The sequence below is a fragment of the Rhinolophus sinicus genome, linkage group LG06, assembly GCF_036562045.2.
Source record: "Rhinolophus sinicus isolate RSC01 linkage group LG06, ASM3656204v1, whole genome shotgun sequence".
NCBI classification, from domain to species: domain Eukaryota; kingdom Metazoa; phylum Chordata; class Mammalia; order Chiroptera; family Rhinolophidae; genus Rhinolophus; species Rhinolophus sinicus.
In genome coordinates, this window is record NC_133756.1 from 30282618 (window position 1) to 30303145 (window position 20528).

Sequence of the window (20528 nt, forward strand, 5' to 3'; positions counted from 1 at the left end):
ATCACATTCACATTAATTTTTATTACGGTATATTGTTATGACTTCTATTTTATTATTAGTTATTTTTGTTAATCTCTTACTGTACCTAATTTATAAACCTTATTATAAGTATGCATGATTAGGAAAAAACAGTACAATTCAGCAGGTCCTCAAATAACATTCTTTCACTCAAGATCATTTCATTCAACATTGTTTCATTGTCACCTTGATGAATTGCCTTAGGAACTTAACTCTTGTTTATATCAAGTAGCCTATGGTAAAACTGGTTTTGTTATATGTCATTTCGCTTAAAGTTGCAGAACGTACTGACAACATTAAGGGAGGACTTACTGTAAAGGGTTTGGCACTAGCCAGGGTTTCAGGCATCCTTTGGGGGCCTTGGAACATATCTCCCACTGATAAGGGGAGACCATTGTAGTGCAAATTTCTATACCAAGAATTTACTCTGAACCAGTGTGAATTTTACTGAGAGCAAATATACACATTTCTCATTTCAGGGTTACCTATCATAGTATAGTATAATCTATTTACCCACACTGCCATTTTAGAATCAGCATGTTTTCATGTTTGTATTTTTTTCCCCTAATAGCGTAACTCATGGAAATCATTCATTAATCAAAAATGTCTTTATTAACCAGTGTTTATTGAGTACCTACTATTTGCCTCCTTTATGAAACCTATTACAAATATGTATTGTTAAATATTCTACGTTCTATTATAGGATAATCAAATTTCCTTGCTTGTTTCCTATCACTAACAACCACAAGCATTGCGTTTATGCATGTACTACTAAGTGATCATACAACACAGCAGGTTTCAAAATTGGAAAGTGGCCCAACAGTTAGTCTTTCTAGTGCAAAGTGTTCTCATCAACTAGGGCAAAATTACTCAATTGGTGTGAAATGCACAGTTCAAGGTCATGAAAGTAAAATTAACAATCTCCCAAAGTAAGCCTTTCTAAATGAGGGTTCAGTGACATTTTTAAAAAATATGTAATCAAGGATTCCATCTCAAAGATAAAAATTGTTTTTCTAAATTCATATGTTTAATGCCAGGAACACTTAACAAAATGATTAGGTATATCTGAAAAAGCCATAACCTACAGCTTACATATATACGGCTATAACTGCTTATCTTCAAATAAACAACTAAGCATCAGTTTCCACACCCCATATGAGAATAATAATAACCTTGCCAAATCTACTTCATGAGGTTGTTGTAACCATTAAGTAAGATACTAAATTTGAATGGTTTTATGAACTATAAAGTCCTAGACAAATTTATATACTTGTAAAAACTGAATCTTGGTTATCACACTTAAGATCTCTTTAAGTAAATAAACTGTACAAATGCTTCCTAACTGAAAATACTATAATTCTTAGGATAGGACAACAAAACTGCTCTCCTCACATTCTGCTACTGTTTCTGAATTTTATTCCTTCCCTCGGAGTCTGAGATAACACCCCACCCATCACGTTCAAATGCAAGTCCTAACAAAGAACTTGCACAGGGTGGCTATGGTAAATGTTAGGAAATGGCTCTCAATTCAAGAATTTTTGTAGTTAAAATAAACTAGGACAAACTGGATAGAATAAAAACCCAAGTGGTACATCTAGGCCAATATCAAAACAGCAGAGTATGTGGCAATAGCTTGAGAAATCTCTGAAAACTAAAAATAAATAGAAAGACCAATACTCTCTAAAGCAGGGAACCATCAACTTGAATGGGAAAAAAAAACTACTCCTTAATTTTCACTGAAACTTGCACTTCCTTAAATTGTGAATGTAGGAAACTAACCATACAGGTATTAGCAATATATGAGACTTTGTCATTAACAGATATCATACATATTTTTACAACTATTGCAGATATCTCAAAATACTGCTCATGCTTATTACCACTTAGAAAATATGGTAGGTTTAAGACCAGCAGCTAGATCTTGTTATTTAATTCATTAATAAAGAAACACATATAACAATTTTAGTGTTTTGATAATTGTAATTCAATGTGATTGATTTCATTCGTTATGCTATATATTTTATTTTATGATTTAAAAACATTATTCCAAAACAGAGAATCATAGTATTCACAGAATTGTCAAAGGGTACCATGGCACAAAAAATATAAAGAACTCCAACTCTTAAGCAAAACCTACCATCATATAATAATCTAGTTTAAAAAACATGAAATCCATGGCTCTTGTACCATAATATAAATAGTATATATTTACTTTGACTTGCCAAACTGTTCCTAGAAACAAAATTTTAGGGGAAAAATTGAATCAGAACATAATAAGCTTATTAAACTACTTAAGAGACTAATACAAGGTAAAATTACAAATAGATCACAAAACATTTCAAATGTTATTGTGGCTACTTCTTTTAAAGTCCTTACCTGTTAGAAATACATACTAAAGGACTGACAAGTGAAATGATATGGTGACTAGGTTTGTTTTAAAGTATTAAACAACGGGACAGGTAACTGATGAAACAAGAATGACAATAGAGGTTAACTATATTGTTCTATTTACTCTTGTATTATATTAATAATTTTCCATTATAAAAAATTTAAAACTATACTACTCAGATTAATTCCCAGATAATCAGTTTACTAAGGATTATTAAGAGATGTATGGGTGGGTTATATTCCTAATTGCTAACAAATGTTCAGATAAAAAAATAAATTGCTTCCTTTCATTTTGTTTATCACATTGATTGTTACTAGTTCTGACCTGCATTCATTCTTATGGTGTTATTAACACCATATTTGCTAGATATGTATAGTCTGTCTGAAAACTAGAAGAAAAACAAAGGTACTCAAGTTCAGTAGGTAATTACAACTAAGACTATTGCTGGGAAAGAAGCTAACTCTAACTAGCAATCTTGCCAAGAATAGCAGTGCTCTTAAGAACTGCATGTCTATAAAACACACAAGTATTTGCTCAATTAAATGGACCTTGATCTTAACAACTCAAGCGCAACAGTGATGGTCAAGTACAAATTTGGAACATGCGTAACACTATTCACAATCTACTACCTAACTGATGATTTCAGACATTCAATAAAAACACTATTTTCCATTAGTAAGAAAGGACTCTTTATTTGGTTATCTTAATGTAACAACTGCACTAGTATTTTTTTCTTTGATACTGTGATAACAAGTATTTGCTTAATAAAACAAGCATTTTAGGTAAATAATCTCCACTTGTTTGGCACAATAAAAAATATATCATTCATGAGACAAGAATATTGAACATGCGTGTGAGCCTTTATTTATATATGAATGTCCACATGAATAAACTTCACCCAGCAGCCATTATATATGGTGGTGAAACTTAAACAAACAGGAGGCAATCCTGACAGAGTCAATCCTGACAGGTTGGAGGTGACTGTAAAATATCTTTTTCGTCAACAGGCTTTCAAAGTAAAATTATTCTGCTCAAGTAAAATCTTAACATTTAAAATTTTAGCTTTGTATGTGGCTATCTTTATACCTTTTGTAACTATTTCCTGTATAAAAAAGTTAAAAATAATAATCTACCTTAAAATACCTTTGTTTGAACTTTCTTCCAAATAAAACTTACCTCTCCTACAAAAAAAAAAAGAAAAGAAAAGAAAAGAAGTATGTCATTTATGTCCTAATTGCTAGAAACCGTATATATCTGTATATCCTCATTTACCCCTACAGAGGATTTGAAAAGACCAGGTCCCTCTTGGTTTAACAATACTATACTATAGTAAGTGAACAACTACATGTGGGGCAGGGTGGGGGTGGGAGGAGAGTATTTATTTAAACGTGAAAATCTCTAACTTTAGGTATAACTGAACAATCTTTTTTAAAATGTCTTTGAGAAATCTCAATACTTTTAAAATGTAAAAATATAAAAATAAAAAATAAACTAAAATAATTATATTCACATATATACCCTTTTAGACAGCTCTTTCTTAATTGTCTGATAATAACTATAAAAATTGGAAGCAAAAGGTATTAAGACATAAAAAGTCTGTCACTTTAAGATTGCATTTCTTTTTCCTGTGATTTCTCACCTCAGTCAAAAGTTTGCTTCAATCATATCCATTCATTCTCCCTCTATTTAGACAATTCTTAAAATCTTTTTAACCCCATGAGACACTTCAAAATACATTCAAGTTTCATACTAAAAATAAAACTCATATTAAAGATGCTTAGATTTCTGGTCTTTTCAGATATAAATTAGAACCTTCTACAATGTCAGCTTTGTCATTTACAAAACAGGGTTAACCATTTGGGTTCTGTGCAGGCTGCTATGCAGAGTTAGTGAGATAACGGCTGTATATAAACTTTTAAAAGTCTTAGTGTCAAACTTGACTTTCTTTTTTTAACATTATTTATTGGGAAACTGCACGCTTGTATTGATTGGTACAATGACCACCAGTACCAGAAACTATAGCTTACCTGCAACATTCCTCAGAAGGTAAAGAATCCAAACTGAGCTAGAAGAGTATTCTTGTGACCCAGTATAACAATTTGGTCAACAAATATTTATGGAACTTTACAAAGTAGAATAAGCAACCTACGTGATTTGGTATTCAGGTCTCAGGGGCATTGAAGGCCCAAGTAATAATATAAAGCAGGCTATTACTGACTTTTATAATCTCTCTTTTTAAAAAATTGGCTTATCCAGGTGAAGGAGGAATCTTGTTTATTTTCATTTAATTTTCTGCTCATGAGGGTGCATGCTTTTTTAATAAACACTTTATTTTAGAATAAAAAAATATATATTCTTTTCTCCAATTAATTATACCTGAAAAGCTCAGTACTATCAGCTTGCAAACCAATCTCTCTCAACTTGTGAAATGCTTTGGTAAATGTAATCTAATAAAGCCATGACAATGACAATGAGTAACTTCTATCAAGCATTTAATGTGTCAGGCACTTCACAAAAAGCTTTACATATATTATCTTATTTAATCCTCACAAATTTCTAAAATATAGGTATTTTTACTATCCCAATGTTAAAAGAAGGAAAGCCAATCAATCATCAGTTTTAAATAATTCTTAAAAATAAAATATGCTTACAAGATACTGGTGACAGGAACCCATCTCCCAAGATTCATAAGATATGTATATAGCCATACCATTTCAAATAACACAAAAACTATTTTTTTTATAACTCGGAGATTAATTTTTTTTAAAGCATACAGTCAACTTCATAATCATTAGGTGTGATCAAAAAGTATGGTGAATGTTTAAATAAAAAATTTTATTACGTTAAAAGACACACTGCCATTAATACCCCTCAAAATACTACCCCTCGCTTCAAACACACTTATCCCGTCATTCTTGCTACTTTCTGAAGCAGTTCTGGAAGCCGTCTTTTGGGAGTATTTTTATAGTTGCACTGTCGTGGCTGCCTCAATGTCCTGAATCAATTTAAAACGTTTACCTTTCATGGTCATTTTGACTTTGGAGAAGAGCCAGAAGTCACACGGTGCCAGATCCAGTGAATAAAAGTGGATGAGGACACACCATAATGTTTTTATCTGGCAGAAATTGCCATATCAGAAGCGATGTGACATGAAACCTTTCCATTGTGATAACAGAATACGGTGAATGCTGCTGCCGAGTGCCATCCAACGGAAAGGCAGGGATCTTCAACCCGGGAAGCAGCACATTGAACCTTAGTAACAGTGTGTGACAGGTTTCAACTTGTTTGGTGCAGTCAGTTGGGTGTGAGCTACAGTTGAAAGAAGGTGTATTGCAAAGTGTGCTGTAAATCATCCTTCATGATGACAACGCTCTGTGTCACACATCGCTTCTGGTACAGCGATTTCTGTCAAATAAAAACATTATGGTGTGTCCTCATCCACTTTATTCACCAGATCTGACATCATGTGATTTCTGGCTCTTCCAAAGTCAAAATGATTCTGGACATCGAGGCAGCCACGACAGCGCAACTAAAGACACTCAGAAAGAGGACTTCCAGAACTGCTTCAGAAAGTGGCAAGAATGATGAGATTAGTGTGTTCCAAATGAGGCAGAGTATTTCGAGGGAGATTAATGTAAATGGCAATGGGTGTAAATGGCAATATATTTTTTTTAAATTTAAACATTCAACATATTGTTTGATCACGTCATTTATCTTTTTTAAAAAGAAAGCTTTTTTGGCAGAAAAGTAACAACAGGAAAAAATACACAACAAAGTATAGTAACAATAATTCTACTTCTATATTCTCATGTACTAACTTTATTTCTTTGAAGACACCTTTATACTAGAAAATTATTAATCTCTTTCTCAAAATAATATATCCTTCTTGCTTCAACAGCTTTCTCTGGTAACATTTACTAATACAGCACAACAATCATTTCCATACCCTAAAAAACTTGACATCCTGTGTCACAATTTATTGATGTTTGTTAATGAGTTAAAGCATTTTACAAGTTCCTTACAGGCTGTTCATAAGGAATAAATAGGTTATGCAAAATTTTAACCTGAAACCAATTTATTTGGATGAAAAATGTTAAAACCAAAGCAGTATTTATTTTCAAAAAAGGTTTAAAAGGAACAAACATAATCGTAGGTTAGCTGTTTCTACTATTCTCTGGGAATAAACTGCTTACTCATGAGAGAACAAGTCTTCTATACACAGTTAATGAATTGTTTTCTTAAAATGTCTGCTGCCTACAATATACTTTCACTAATAACACCAGGGACGAATATCACCCCGGTAATTAATGGTTTAGATATAGTTCAAACTAAAGTTACTGAGATACATTAAAAGATCTCTCAAGATCATTCTCAAGCTAATATGCTATGAATTCATTTTCATACTTGAAAAGATTTATTCCCAGAATACAAAATAGTTAGTTTTTGGACAATTATCCTTACCAATTCAAAACACTTCAAATGATAAAGCATTCAATCACAAAACCCAAAATTAAACCCAAATAAGTTATCATAAAGAGGTAATACATGTTTATATAATTTCCATAAATTATTATAATAAAACCATACTAACTTATAATTTACAAAATCCACTTAAATCTTTTGGTGTATTAACTTTTCCATCTCCTCCAAAAGGAGTACCTGATATATTACATACAACTAGATACATATTTCAGAGAAAACAATATACTATCTTATTTAGTAAGATGTCTCCTCACATAGTATAAGCTCTCTACCTAATTCTCATGCAAGTCCTGTAACATCTAGATTTTCTATTTTGGCTCTAGTTTCTATTACTTCATAGACATAAAATTCTAGGATGCCATGTCAATCAAGTGTTACACTTAGGTCAATTTTAAGACATTAAAAAATTATTAAACAAGAATAAATAATAATATATATTTTGAGGCAAATAATAAGGTAAATAAATGTGTTCTGCCTGCTTTAATAAAAATGTAGCAACCAATCATCTAGCAATGATAATTTTTTTCATATTGTATATAATTATGAATGCTGGTTGTGCTATCATCCCAAATGATGCAGAACATAGAAAATAAAATAAGATGACCTGGGTTCAAGTCCAAATACGTTTTTTAATCTCAGCCTTATTTTTCTTACCTATAAGTGGGATAAACAAATAATATTGCCAGAATTATGTAATTTATATAATTCTTAATAATAAATAACTTAAATGAAAATAATTTAATACCATAAAGCACTAAATAAATGTTATTATATCAGCAGATCACATGAAAGTTCAGAACACCAGGGATAAAGAAAAAACCCTCAAAAAAAGCCTTCAAAGGAAAAAATAAGACATAAACAAAGGATTAGCAATCAGAATTATACTGGACTACTCAAAAGTGTCACTTAAAACCAGAAGACAGTTATGTTATGTTTTCAAAATTATGACAGAAAGTGATTTACAACTTAGAATTTTATATCCATTAAAACTAACAATTCTGGAGTAAGGGTAAATTAAAGATATTGTCAGATGTAAACAGTCTCAAATAATTTATCCCCATACGACCTATTTCAGGAAGATACTGAAGACTCTTAGTGAATTGTATAAACCAAGAAAGAAAAATATTTATGAAATAAGGATTCCATTGCGAAAGAAATACAAAAAAAATTTCCAGGAAAATGGTAAATAGGCTACAAGATGACAAATGTACAGTAAACCTAGTAAGCCTATAAAATCTCCTCTGCCATGTTAACTCATAATTTCACGGGGAACTAAGAAAGTTGCAAGAGTGGAAATGATTGATTAGCTGATGTATTTTACTGTATTGCAAGAAGCATTACAGAGAATTTTCATAACACAGAAAAACAAGGACTAAATAATGTCACCACTCCAGAGAAAATAAAAAGTTATATAAAACAAATGAGGGAATAAAAATCATAGTAATTTACATGGCTCAGGTGCAAAAATGGTTACATAATAATCAAAATATGTAAAAAATAACATTTACTTAATGAAAAACTGGGATATAACTAAATTTGGAAGAGATGATAGTATATGTGTTTTTTTCTGGATTTATGCAAATATATATTTTTTTTGTTGTTTTGTTATTGTTTTGGAAGGAGGATTAAGAATTCAATCTTCATCTTCTATAACAGTCAGTAGATATTATTAAAAACTGAAAAACAATTGGGAGTTAGGGGATAGGTAAAATGGGTGAAAGGAGTCAAAAGGTACAAACTCCAGTTATAAAATAAATAAGTCACGGGACTGCAACATACAGCATAGCGATGATAGTTACTATACAGCATGTTGACTGTATTACATATTTGAAATTGCTAAGAGAGTAGATCTTAAGAATTCTCAACACCAGAAAGAAAAATTCTCTAACTATGTATGGTGATGAATGTTAACTAAACTTATTGCAATCATTTCACAATACATATAAATGCTGAATCATTGTGTTATACACCTGAAACTAATATAATTTGTATGTTAATTATACGTCAGTTTTAAGAAAGAATCAAGAAAAAGATGAACATGTTATTCAGAAACAAGGAGCAATATACCAAAAGAAGGAGGAAAAGAAGTTACTGACTGACACTGAAGATTAGACATCAGGGTAGGGAAAGGTTGGTAGAAGTAAGATAATGAACCTTTGTTGTAATTTTAAGCCTTACGGTACTATATGAATTTCAAGTATATTCAGACAATTCTTCTAAAAACATAAATATGTAAATAAATAACAAAGGTAAGTAGGAAAATGAACCAAAAAAAAGACCACTCAAAGTCCCCAACTTACATTTTCTGTTTTTGAAATAATCCAAGCAGAGGCACGCTAGATAAACACAAGTAAGTGATGCTCTAGATGAGATTCCTATACTAGATAAGAGATAGAATAGATAACCTCTAAATTATTCAATACAAATCTTGGTTTATATACTCATTTCTTTATTTCATATCCTTTTAAGTAGTTGTATATATAATATATAGGTAATTTATAGGAGAATTTGTATTCTTTTGTTTCTTTTAAAAGCAACATATATTTTTGTTGGCCTATCAGACTAAGTGCCAATTACATGCAATGCTTTGTGCTCTGTACCCTCACAAGAGAAGACAGGTATTATTATCATATATTTATTAATAAGAAAATTGAGTGGCCAATATATTAAGTAACTTGTCCTAAGTCACCCAAATAGTAAATAGTGGAGTCAGAGCTCACACCCGTATCTGTATGACTCTAAATCCCATCCTCCTACCAGTGGTTTCTAATTTCTTAACTCATTAAATAAATATTTACTGTGTTTTCTGTGTACTAGCACACTATTCTAGATGCTGAAGATAAAGTGGTAAACAAAATAGACGTGTCCCTGCCCTTCACAGTAATTACATTCTAATGAGAAAGACAAAAAAAATGATCTTATAACTACATATTGTAACGTCAGGTAACAAATACAAAGACGGTTAAAGAGCTAGGGAAGGGAAGCAGTGGATCTTTTTAGGCAGGTTGATGACAGTGAGTCTCTCTAGGAAGTGACCTTTAAGCAGATAGCTGTCTGAATAAGGAACCAAGCCATGTGGAGAGCTGGGGGAAAACATGACAGGCAAAGGGAAGAACAAATGGAAAAGCCTTAGGCAGAACTAAATTTTGTTTGCTCAAGGATGAAGGCTAAAATGAAATAAGGAAAGCGAAGATTAGTAGGATATAAAGTTGGAGAAAGGCAGGAGTCAAATCATGTAAAGTCTTAAAGACTATCATAAAAAAATACCTTCTTCTTTTTTGATTGAGATGGAAGCCACTAGAGGTTTTCAGACAGAGGAATGAATAATCTGATTTGTAATTCTTTAAAATATCTCTGGTTGCAATGTTGAGAATTGACTGAGGCAGGGGTAGAAATAAGATGACCAAATTAGAAAGGTACAGCAAAATTCAAGATCAGCAGCTCTCCAATGATACCTTCTAGCCCCACGTGGCTCTTACGCATTTGAAATGTGGCTCATCTGAATTGAGGTGTACTTTAAGAATAAAATACACACTAGACTTTGAAGACTTTTAGTAGAAAAGAAAAAAGTAAAATACTCAATAATTTTTTACATTTATTACATACTGAAATAATATATTGGGTTAAACAACATAATATTAATTTCACTTGTTTCTTTTTATTTTTTAATGTAAGTGCTACAAAATATTTAATTACAAATATGGTCCCTTAGTATTTCTATTTAACAGTGCTGATCTAGATGGTGACTTAGACTAGAGTTTTAAAGGTGGACGACATAAAAAATATTGGATTTAGGATACATTTTGAAAGTAGAACCTACAAAACTTGGAGGAGTAAATGTGAGGAAGAAAAGAAGAGAAATCATTTTGATTCTCCAAATTTTAGACTCAGGAACTGGGTAAATTGTAGTGAAATATGCTAAGATGGGGAAGTCTTGGTTAGAATCTTATGTCTGAGCTGCCCTGTTGGATATACCAACAGATATGTCAAGTCATGTTCTCAGCATTCACTAATAGAGGGAGCATCATTTACTAAAAGCATATGTAAATGGTACCCCTGGAGTTATGTAGTGTTCAGCCTAAAAAGTCTATCCTACAACCTCATGTCAAGTATTCTCTAAGCAGCATATGAGTATTGTTGATTAATTGTTAGAACGTAGTGCATGCTGATTCATATATAATGCTAGATTCTGCTGATAAGAACATTTGAGGAAATACAGTAATTAGAAGTTCAAATATTTTAACCTAGGAGCCCACGATTCAAATGGTAGCTCCACGACACTCTAGTATACTTAACCTCTCTATCCCTCAGTTTATTCACTTCTAAAATGGTAACATCTACCTCAAGCTATGAGGATTACACAAGATCATGCATGTAAGGTAATTACATTATACTTGGCACATAGTAAAAGCTTAATAGATTAAGCTATTAATAAAATCATGTGGTAAGAAATGGAATATGTGACAAAGCCATAAAAGATTTTTGGAGAGTTTCATTCTAGTTCTACTTTAATATTGGAATATATAGTAGCTTATTGTAGAATTCTCCAAAATTAAAATGTGTTACCTGTAAGTAGTGTTTGGAACGTAGACATCCCTGGCAGGAAATTCCAAAATTTCTCTGGTCGGTCTAACTCTACTGTCAGGGTAAAGCTTCACTTGTAGCAGCTCTGGAGTTAGACAATAATGGGGATTTTCAGGTGCCGGAGAAATATCTATCTTCAGCTGAGCTGCATATAAAAACATATTATAAAACCAATGAAAACATAATAAAAACTTCATGTTAAAAATGTTTTTGAAAGGATTTAGATCCTATTTTTCCAAGAAGTCTGGGAAGAAACCAAAATTACTATCGTCTCAGACCCCTAAATTAATTCATTTTACCAAGTATCAAACTTATAAATTACTGAAACAGACAAATACATGTAAACTACTGGATGAATGAATAAGAAGCAAACAATGAAAAACAGAGAGGAATCTAGCACACGAACAAGCCAACATTTCAAAGATTAAATGTTTGATTTAAACTTGGTAGGTTTCATAATAGTTTTACTCGGGAATGGTCTGCTCTGATCATAATATGAATCTATTTCTGAATATTTATCATTCAATGTACTTTTTTTTCCTCTAGAAAATAATTTTAAGCCACGATATTATTCATTCTTCTCATTTCAGTACTCAAATCCTGCATCCAAACTGTTAGACCACATGAGAGTAATGAGATGAAGAAGACTGACAAGCATTGAGCACAAAAAGACAGATAGGCCAGATAACTGAAAAAAAGAATACATAATTACCAACAATACAATATATTAGTGATAACGGTTATAATCATTTCTACTCAAAATTTTAAAATACCTGTAATCGGTCTTAGTCTCCGTAAAACAGAAGATGGCCTTCTCATATCAGCAAGGAATTTGTACAAATCTTCATCACTTAAGCGGTCTCCTTCCTGTTTTTAAAAATATTTGATAAAACAAATATAATAGATTGAAAATGAATTTATATTGCCCTTCTTCCTTCAATTTAGTCAAAATGAAAAGTAACAATAATCATAATCCTGCCCTTCTTCCTTCAACTTAGTCAGAATAAAAAGTAAAATTAAGTTAATATAATCATGATTAAAAATAAATATGACTTATTTTCTTCCTTTAATGCTTTCAAATGTTATTAAGAGTACTGCTATCTATTTTTAAATTTTACATATTTACTTATAGCCTATTATTTATGCTTATAAGGTATTATGGGACACTCTAAAATATAGAAAATCAATACAAGTTGATGAAAAGAAGAAAAAAAGAATATAGACATAAAACAAACGTGTGTGTCACACAAACACATACACATATATCTGGCAGTCTTATAAATTTGTTACATTTGAGTTTATATTTGTCTTTTCAATTTTATATCACCAAATTTCTCAAATGCACAATATACAGCCTTGGGCTGAATTTGAAAAAGAAAAGATGTAACAACAAAAAACTACTCTTAAAGAAAAGGACAATTATCTTGATACTAAGACCGGAAAGACAACTCAGAAAAGACCCCAATCAATGGGAAAAAAGACAGACAAAACTAAACTATGTCTAATACAAAAATTTCAATTAATAATTTCAATAATGTAATATTTTTTCTTATAATTAAAATAGGTAGGGATTGACTTTACTTTTATTCAAGTCACTGTTTAGATTTTATTAATCCAATCCTCCTGCATTTGATATCTTACTGTTTTTAATGCATAGTTTATATATTGTCTTTTTATCTTATTTGGTAATATATTTAAGGCTACTTTATTATTGTGAGCTCGCCCTTAGCCATGTCCCATGTATTCACTGTTGTATTCTAAATAGAGTACGTACTTGGTCTTTTATCCCATTATCTAGAAAAGTGATTTTTAATTTCTAAGGGGTTGGAGATTTTTGTTAATACTTTTATAGTTTTCAGTTTTGCTAAGTTATGGTTTAATGAGTTTATGAGGACTTTTTCAGTGACCTAATATATGATTATTGTAAATGTTCCATCAGTTGCTAAAACAGTATATTCTCTCCTTGAGTATAGAATATAGATCTTTAAATGATCCTTATTTATAATACAAACAGATTATCTCTAGACTTACTTATTTCTGCGTACTTAACCTGTTCAATTGATTATATTATTGGCCTCTATTCTTTACTCCATCAATTTCTATGCCTTTTGTTAGGTGGGGCATAATTCTCTCCCCAAGGCTTGACCCTGTGACTTGTTTCCCCCAATAAGCAAACATGATGCAGAAACTTGAAAAACATTTGCACAAGTGAGCTTGTCCTCTCTTGAACTTCTGCTCCTGCTATCAGAACATAACCAACCTACCCTGCTAGAGGATAAGAGTAGAAGTTGAGAGACATGGAAGAGGTCTGAGTCATTTCAGTCTTCCCAGAAGTCTAAATCAGCTGACCCCACTTAACCTCCAAACATGTGAATGAGCCTAGCTGACACTTCCTTCTCCACACTGAATGTTTACTGCTGTGTATTCCTGAAGCAATAGATAATTTACATACCTTTTAACAAATAGAACAAACATCCTTATAACTAATGTGTGGGTTTAATTTTGTTTTTAAATCTCTATGTATTTCTAATAATTTTAGCTTGATACATTTCAAATCTGTACATAAACATTGATTACTATATTCCAATTGTGGATAGTGTTCTCTCATCAATTAAAAAAAAATTACCTTCTGTATCTCATTTAGGAAAAACTTGTGCCCTGACTTTTACTTTATTAAAATTGTAATCACAGCTTTTTACTTAATTTATATTTGCCTTATATATAATACTCTAGCTATTTAAAAATACTTCTAAAAATTACACATGCTAAGTTAAAAAAAATACAGAACAGTACATAGTGTAATTTCTTTCTATTGCTCCATGTCTCCAGCAATCATTCACTTTCAAGTTTTTACAATCACTTTGTGATAGTTTCTAGTTACCAGCCTCTAGTACATGGTAAATGCTCGAAAAGTATTTGCTGAATAATGGGTAGGTGGATGGATTGATACTCAGTACATTATGAATGCTCAAAATATATTTGTTGAATAAACAGGTGGGTGGGTGGGTGGGTGACTTGTTCATTTAAGTTTACAATACCAGCTCAATGATAAAGCAGCTCAAGAAATGAAAAAAAGAGCTCTGGAAATATCGGCAGGAGTGATGTACTAGCTAAAGAAATACAAAAAAAGTGAAATATCATAGCTGCAAGACTGTGTCACTGTATTGGGTAAATCTACTGCCATTTCCATAGCTATACCTGGCCTATCACCTCAGTCAAGCAACACTGTGGCCTTTTCTAGACTCTTGTATTACTGTCCACAATAAAAAAAGACCCTTAATACTAAGACACTTCTCACCTGCTTTATTTTCCATCTGAGACTCTCAGAGCACCTGCTTATGAATGCTATTGATATATAACCGCGAAAGGGACTTCAAGTAGACTGCTGTCAATTCATGGCACGTCCTGTCCTAAAATTTTACCCTATCAAGTTATAAGGTGTCAGCAGGCCAGGATTTCCTCCTTTTAGAGTAACTTCTAATATACATGCATAGTATTCTTTTCCAGTTTGTCGAGTTAATACAAATTTTCTCCCATTCTTATATGGTTCTATTCAACTGACTACTTAAGACAAAAGCTTTCCAAATTTTCTGAGCTTGATTTACAGTATAAAATTTATTTTACATAAAAATCCAGTATGCATATATACACAGTCATACACTCACAAAAAAATTGGGGGGAAAAATGCTCACACTGAAGCAATATTAGACCTCATGTGCAATTCACTATTATATTTCTATTCTACTGTGTGTGTTTTTTAAGCTGGGTGTTATCTACTAAATTTCCATTCCCATTCACGGATCATGACCAGCAGCATTTGAAAAATACTGACTTGATTCATGATTTGAAGTGCAGGGAACATACTTGCAAAGAATATCTTTAAGAACTTCTTGGACCTATAAATTCACCTATAAAAACAACGATGGCATTTTAGCACAGAAATGTACTAGGAGCTGAAAGTTCCAGTCCATATTCTACGGGTATGATGGATTAGATTAAAAAAAAACTTAAGAAGGACAGATGTAACCATACAACCACTCTAAGAAGATTCATAGCCACCAATGTTAAGGAAAAGTTAAAATATTACAATTAAGAAATAGGATATACATGTGGAGGATTGATTTTGATGCATAAATGTCAACATTTAAATAAACACAATGATAAAACAACCAGTAAAATATAACTTATTTTTATGTTTTTTAGTATTATTTGGTTTTTTTTAATTTCTTGAAATCACAATTATTACATGTACATGTACTATATGTGCATGTACAATTACGATTTTTTTTTGAAACCAAAAGAAACTTACGTACAAATAGCCCCCTAGAATTCCTACATGACAGAACAATACCTGCTTAAAAAAATTGGTCACTGTGAGCGTAGCAGGTCGAAAGCTGGTCAAGTTACAAGCATCATCTCCACTTGTTGTCCTTTCAAGTGATCGTCTACCAACAATACTAGAATTCCTCCTCTCTGACCAAGACCCTTTTCGTTCTAGCAAGGAAAAAAAAAGAGATATTCATTTTTATATTTAAAATTTGTTTTAAAGCAGCTTTCCAAACAGAAAACACTCAACTGAGGCTGAAAATTATCCACTCAGCATATTAATTACAGTAGAAAAATTTCACTCCCAGAGAGTTCAGTAAAGCACTACCTAACATCTTCTAGTTCTCTTTTAAAACTTCCTCTGGTGTGAAATAAGTCTATATCACACAAAGATTATGCATATGACCAAAGATGAGCCATGAAAAGCAGCTATAAGGACTATGTATTTACTAGGAAATATTAAACACAATGTTGAATGTTTAGCACTTCTCTAGCGAATTCTTCTAAATATTCTCAGTCTTAGCACTTGAGTTTGAAACAGAATTTTAAGATAACTTGCATTCAAATTCTTTAAAGATAACCCTACTATTCAAAACCAATAGAACTACGCTGAAGATAAAAAAGGAAATAGAAGAGTAAAACAAAATTATAAACAAACTAGACCTAACAGACATCTGTAACACACTACACTAAGCAAAAGCAGAAGACACATTTTTCTCAAGCACACACGGGACATTCTCCAAGAATGATTAATATATGAAATGTGATCAAACAATATGATGAATGTTTAAATTTTAAAAAAATTATTACAGTAAAAGACACATTGCCATGAATCCCACTCAAAATATTCCCACTCATTTCGAACACACTTATCCCATCCTTCTTGCCACTTTCTGAAGCAGTTCTGGAAGTCCTCTTTTGGGAGTGTCTTTAGTTATGCAGTCGTGGCCGCCTCAATGTCCTGAATCAGTTTGACTTTGGGGAAAAGTCAGAAGTCACATGGTGCCAGATTTGGTGAATAAGGTAGATGAAGACACACCCTAATGTTTTTATTTGACAGAAACTGCCATATACCAGAAGCGATGTGTGACATAGAGCGTTGTCATGATGGCAGATGATTTACGGCAAACTTTAAAACACACCTTCTCTCAACCATAACTCACATCCGACTGACTACACTGAATATGTTGACACTTGTCACACACTGTTACTAATGTTCGACACACCACTTCCCATATTGAAGATCCCTACTTTTCTGTTGGGTGGCACTCTGCAGCAGCATTCACTGTATTTTCTGATCACAATGGAAAGGCTCCAAGTCACACATTGCTTCTGGTATGGAAATTTCTGTCACATAAAAACATTATGGTGTGTCCTCATCCACCTTATTCACCAGATCTGGCACCGTGAGACTTCTGGCTCTTCCCCAAAGTCAAAATGACCATGAAAGGAAAATGTTTTGAACTGATTCAGGACATTAATGCAGCCACGACAGCGCAACTAAAGACACTCCCAAAAGAGGACTTCCAGAACTGCTTTAGAAAGTGGCAAGAACAATAGGGTAAGTGCGTTCAAAGCGAGGGGAAGTATTTTGAGGGGAATTAATGGCAATGTGTCTTTTACTGTAATTTTTTTTATTTAAACATTCACTGTATTTTTTTTATCATACCTCACGTAGGCATACTTCACTTGATTGCACATTGCAGATATTACATTTTTCACATATTGAAGGTTTGTCACAACCCTGCGTTGAGCAAGTCTACTGGTGCCATTTTTCCAACAGCATTTGCTCACTTCGTGTCTCTGTGTCATTTTGGTAATTCTCACAATACTTCAAACTTTTTCACTGTTATATTTATTGTGATCTGTGATCAGTGATCATTAATGTTACTACTGTAATTGTTTTGGGGCACCACAAACCATGCCCATATAAGACCGCAAACTTAATTAATAATGTGGTGTGTTCTGACTGCTCCAATGACCAGTTGCTCCCTCATGTCTCTCTTCTCCTCGTCCTCCCTATTCCCTGAGACACAACAATATAGAAATTGGGTCAATTAATAACCCTACAATGGCCTGTAACTGTTCAAGTGAAAGGAAGAGTCACATATCTTTCACTTTAAATCAAAAGTTAGAAATGATTAAGCTTAGTGAGGAAGGCATGTAGAAAGCTGACAAAGGCTGAAAGCTACGTCTCTTGCACCAAACAGCCAAGTTCTGAATGCAAATGAAAAATTCTTGAAGGAAATTAAAAGAGCTACTCCAGTGAACATACAAAAGATAAGAAAGCGAAACAGCCTTATTGTTGATATGGAGAAAGTTTTAGTAATCTAGATAAAAGATCAAACCAGCCATAACATTCCCTTAAGCCAAAACCTAATCCAGAGCAAGGCCCTAACTATTTTCAATTATATGAAGCCTGAGAGAGTTGAGGAAGTTGCAGAAGCATAGCTTGAAGCTAGCAGAAGTTGGCTCATAGGTTTAAGGAAAGAGGCCATAACATAACAGTGCAAAGTGAAGCAGCAAGTGCTGATGCAGAAGCTGCAGCAAGTTATCCAGAAGATCTAACTAAGATAATTAATGAGGGTGGATACACTAACAGCAGATTTTCAGTGTAGACAAAACAGCCTTATGGAAGAAGATACCATCTAGGACTTTCATAGCTAGAGAAGATAAGTCAATGCCTGGTTTCAAAGCTTCAATGGACATACTGACTATCTTGTTAGGGGCTAATGTAGCTGCTGACTTTAAACTGAAGCCAATGCTCATTTGCCATTCTGAAAAATCTTTAGAGCCCTTAGGAATTACGCTAAGTTTGCTCGGCCTATGCTCTATAAATGGAACAACAAAGCTTAGATAGCACATCTATTTACAACATGGTTTACTGAACACTTTAAGCCCACTGTTAAGACCTACTGCTCAGGAAAAAAAAGATTCCTTTCAAAATATTACTGGTCGTTGACAATGCACCTGGTCACCCAAGAGTTCTGATGGAGAACTACAGTGAGATTAACGTTTTCATGCCTGCTAACAACATCCGTTCTTCTGCCCATGGTTCAAGGGGCAATTCTGACTTTCAAATCTTACTATTTAATAAGAAATACATTTCATAAGGCTATAGCTGCCATAGTTAGTGATTCCTCTGATGAATCTGGGTGAAGTAAATTGAAAACCTTCTGGAAATGATTCACCATTCTAGATGCCATTAAGAACATTCGTGATTCATGGGAAAAGGTCAAAATATCAATATTAACAGGATTTTAGAAATGTTGATTCCAACTCTCATGAATGACTTTGAGCAGGTGAAGACTTAAATGGAGGAAGTAACTGCAGATGTGATGGAAATAGCAAGATAACTCGAACAAGAAGTGGAACCTGAAGATGTGACTGTATTGCCACCATCACATGACAAAACTTTAACAGATGAACGGTTACTTCTTATGGATGAGCAAAGAAAGTAGTTTCTTGAGATAGAATCTACTCCTGATGAGGATGCTATGAAGATTGTCGAAATCATAACAAAGGATTTAGAATATTACATAAACTTAAATGATAAAGCAGTGGCAGTGTTTGAAAGCATTGATTCCAGTTTTGGAAGAAGTTCTACTGTGGGTAAAATGCTATCAAACAGCATGCCTGTTACAGAGAAATCATTCGTGAAAGGAAAAGTTAATTGATGCGGCAAATTTCCTTGCTGTCTTATTTTTAAGAAATTGCCACAGCCACCCCAGTCTTCAGCAACCACCATCCTGATCAATCAGTAGCCATCAACACTGAGGCAAGACCCTCTACCAGCAAAAGATTAGGACTCACTGAAGGCTCAGATGATGGTTAGCATTTTTTAGCGATAAAATATTTTTTAATTAAGGTATGTACTTTTTTAAAGACATAATACTATTGCACACTTAATGTAAGCGGGCATTTTCCCGCCAAATCGCGTGGTACCGCGGGGCTTTTTTGACATTTTCTCGCCAAAATTAGACTTTCCGTAAAATATTCATATCTTTCGATCTATTTGATATTTTTCTATGAAACTTTCAGTGTTTTAGTTTAAAAAGAGGTCTCTATTTATTTACTTTGCAAAATTTTTGCTGGTTCCAACTATAGGCGATATGACGAGTTTACGCGTTTCCTGCAAAAAATGTGTTAATACAATACAGTACACTGTAAACATAACTTTTGTATGCATGGGAAACTAAAAACTTGTGTGACTTGCTTTACTTATTGTGATATTTGTAGTAATCTAAAACCTAACCTGAAAGATCTCTAAGGTGTGCCTCTACTAACCACAAAACAAAATAAAATGAATTCAAAAAGACTGAAATCATATAAACTGTGCTCCACAAGTACAGTGAAATTAAACGATAAATCAATAACAGAAGAAAACTTGGGAAATTCATAAATATGTGGAAATTAAACAACCAATGGGTCAAAAAGGAAATTAGAAAATTTTTAAGGTGTATAAAAATGAAAACACAACACCCCAAAATACATAGATTATCACTAAAGCAATGCTCAGAGGGAAATTTATAGCTATAAATGCCTACATTAAAAAAAGAAGACATCTCAAATCAGTAACTTAACCTTATATCTTAAGAAACTAGAAAAGGAAAACTAAACCCAAAGCAATCATCAGAAAGAACATACACCAAAAAAAAAAAAGACAACAGTTAAGTGGAAATAAATGAAATAGAAACCAGAAAGACAACAGGAAAAAAATTAACAAAAG

At 32.7% G+C, this 20528-nt stretch overlaps 1 protein-coding gene across 13 annotated transcripts in view; it reads right to left on the minus strand.

Annotated features, from left to right (window-relative positions):
• Positions 1 to 20528, minus strand: part of DOCK7 (dedicator of cytokinesis 7) — a 188247-nt gene that overhangs the window by 119311 nt on the left and 48408 nt on the right. For all 13 annotated transcript variants that reach the window (XM_019731259.2, XM_019731324.2, XM_074334827.1 and 10 more), the window contains exons 12-14: positions 15825 to 15967; positions 12247 to 12340; positions 11456 to 11618 (exon numbers count right to left, since the gene is read on the minus strand). In XM_019731259.2, coding sequence (XP_019586818.2) covers positions 11456 to 11618; positions 12247 to 12340; positions 15825 to 15967 — 400 coding nt within the window. The remainder of the gene's footprint in view (positions 1 to 11455; positions 11619 to 12246; positions 12341 to 15824; positions 15968 to 20528) is intronic.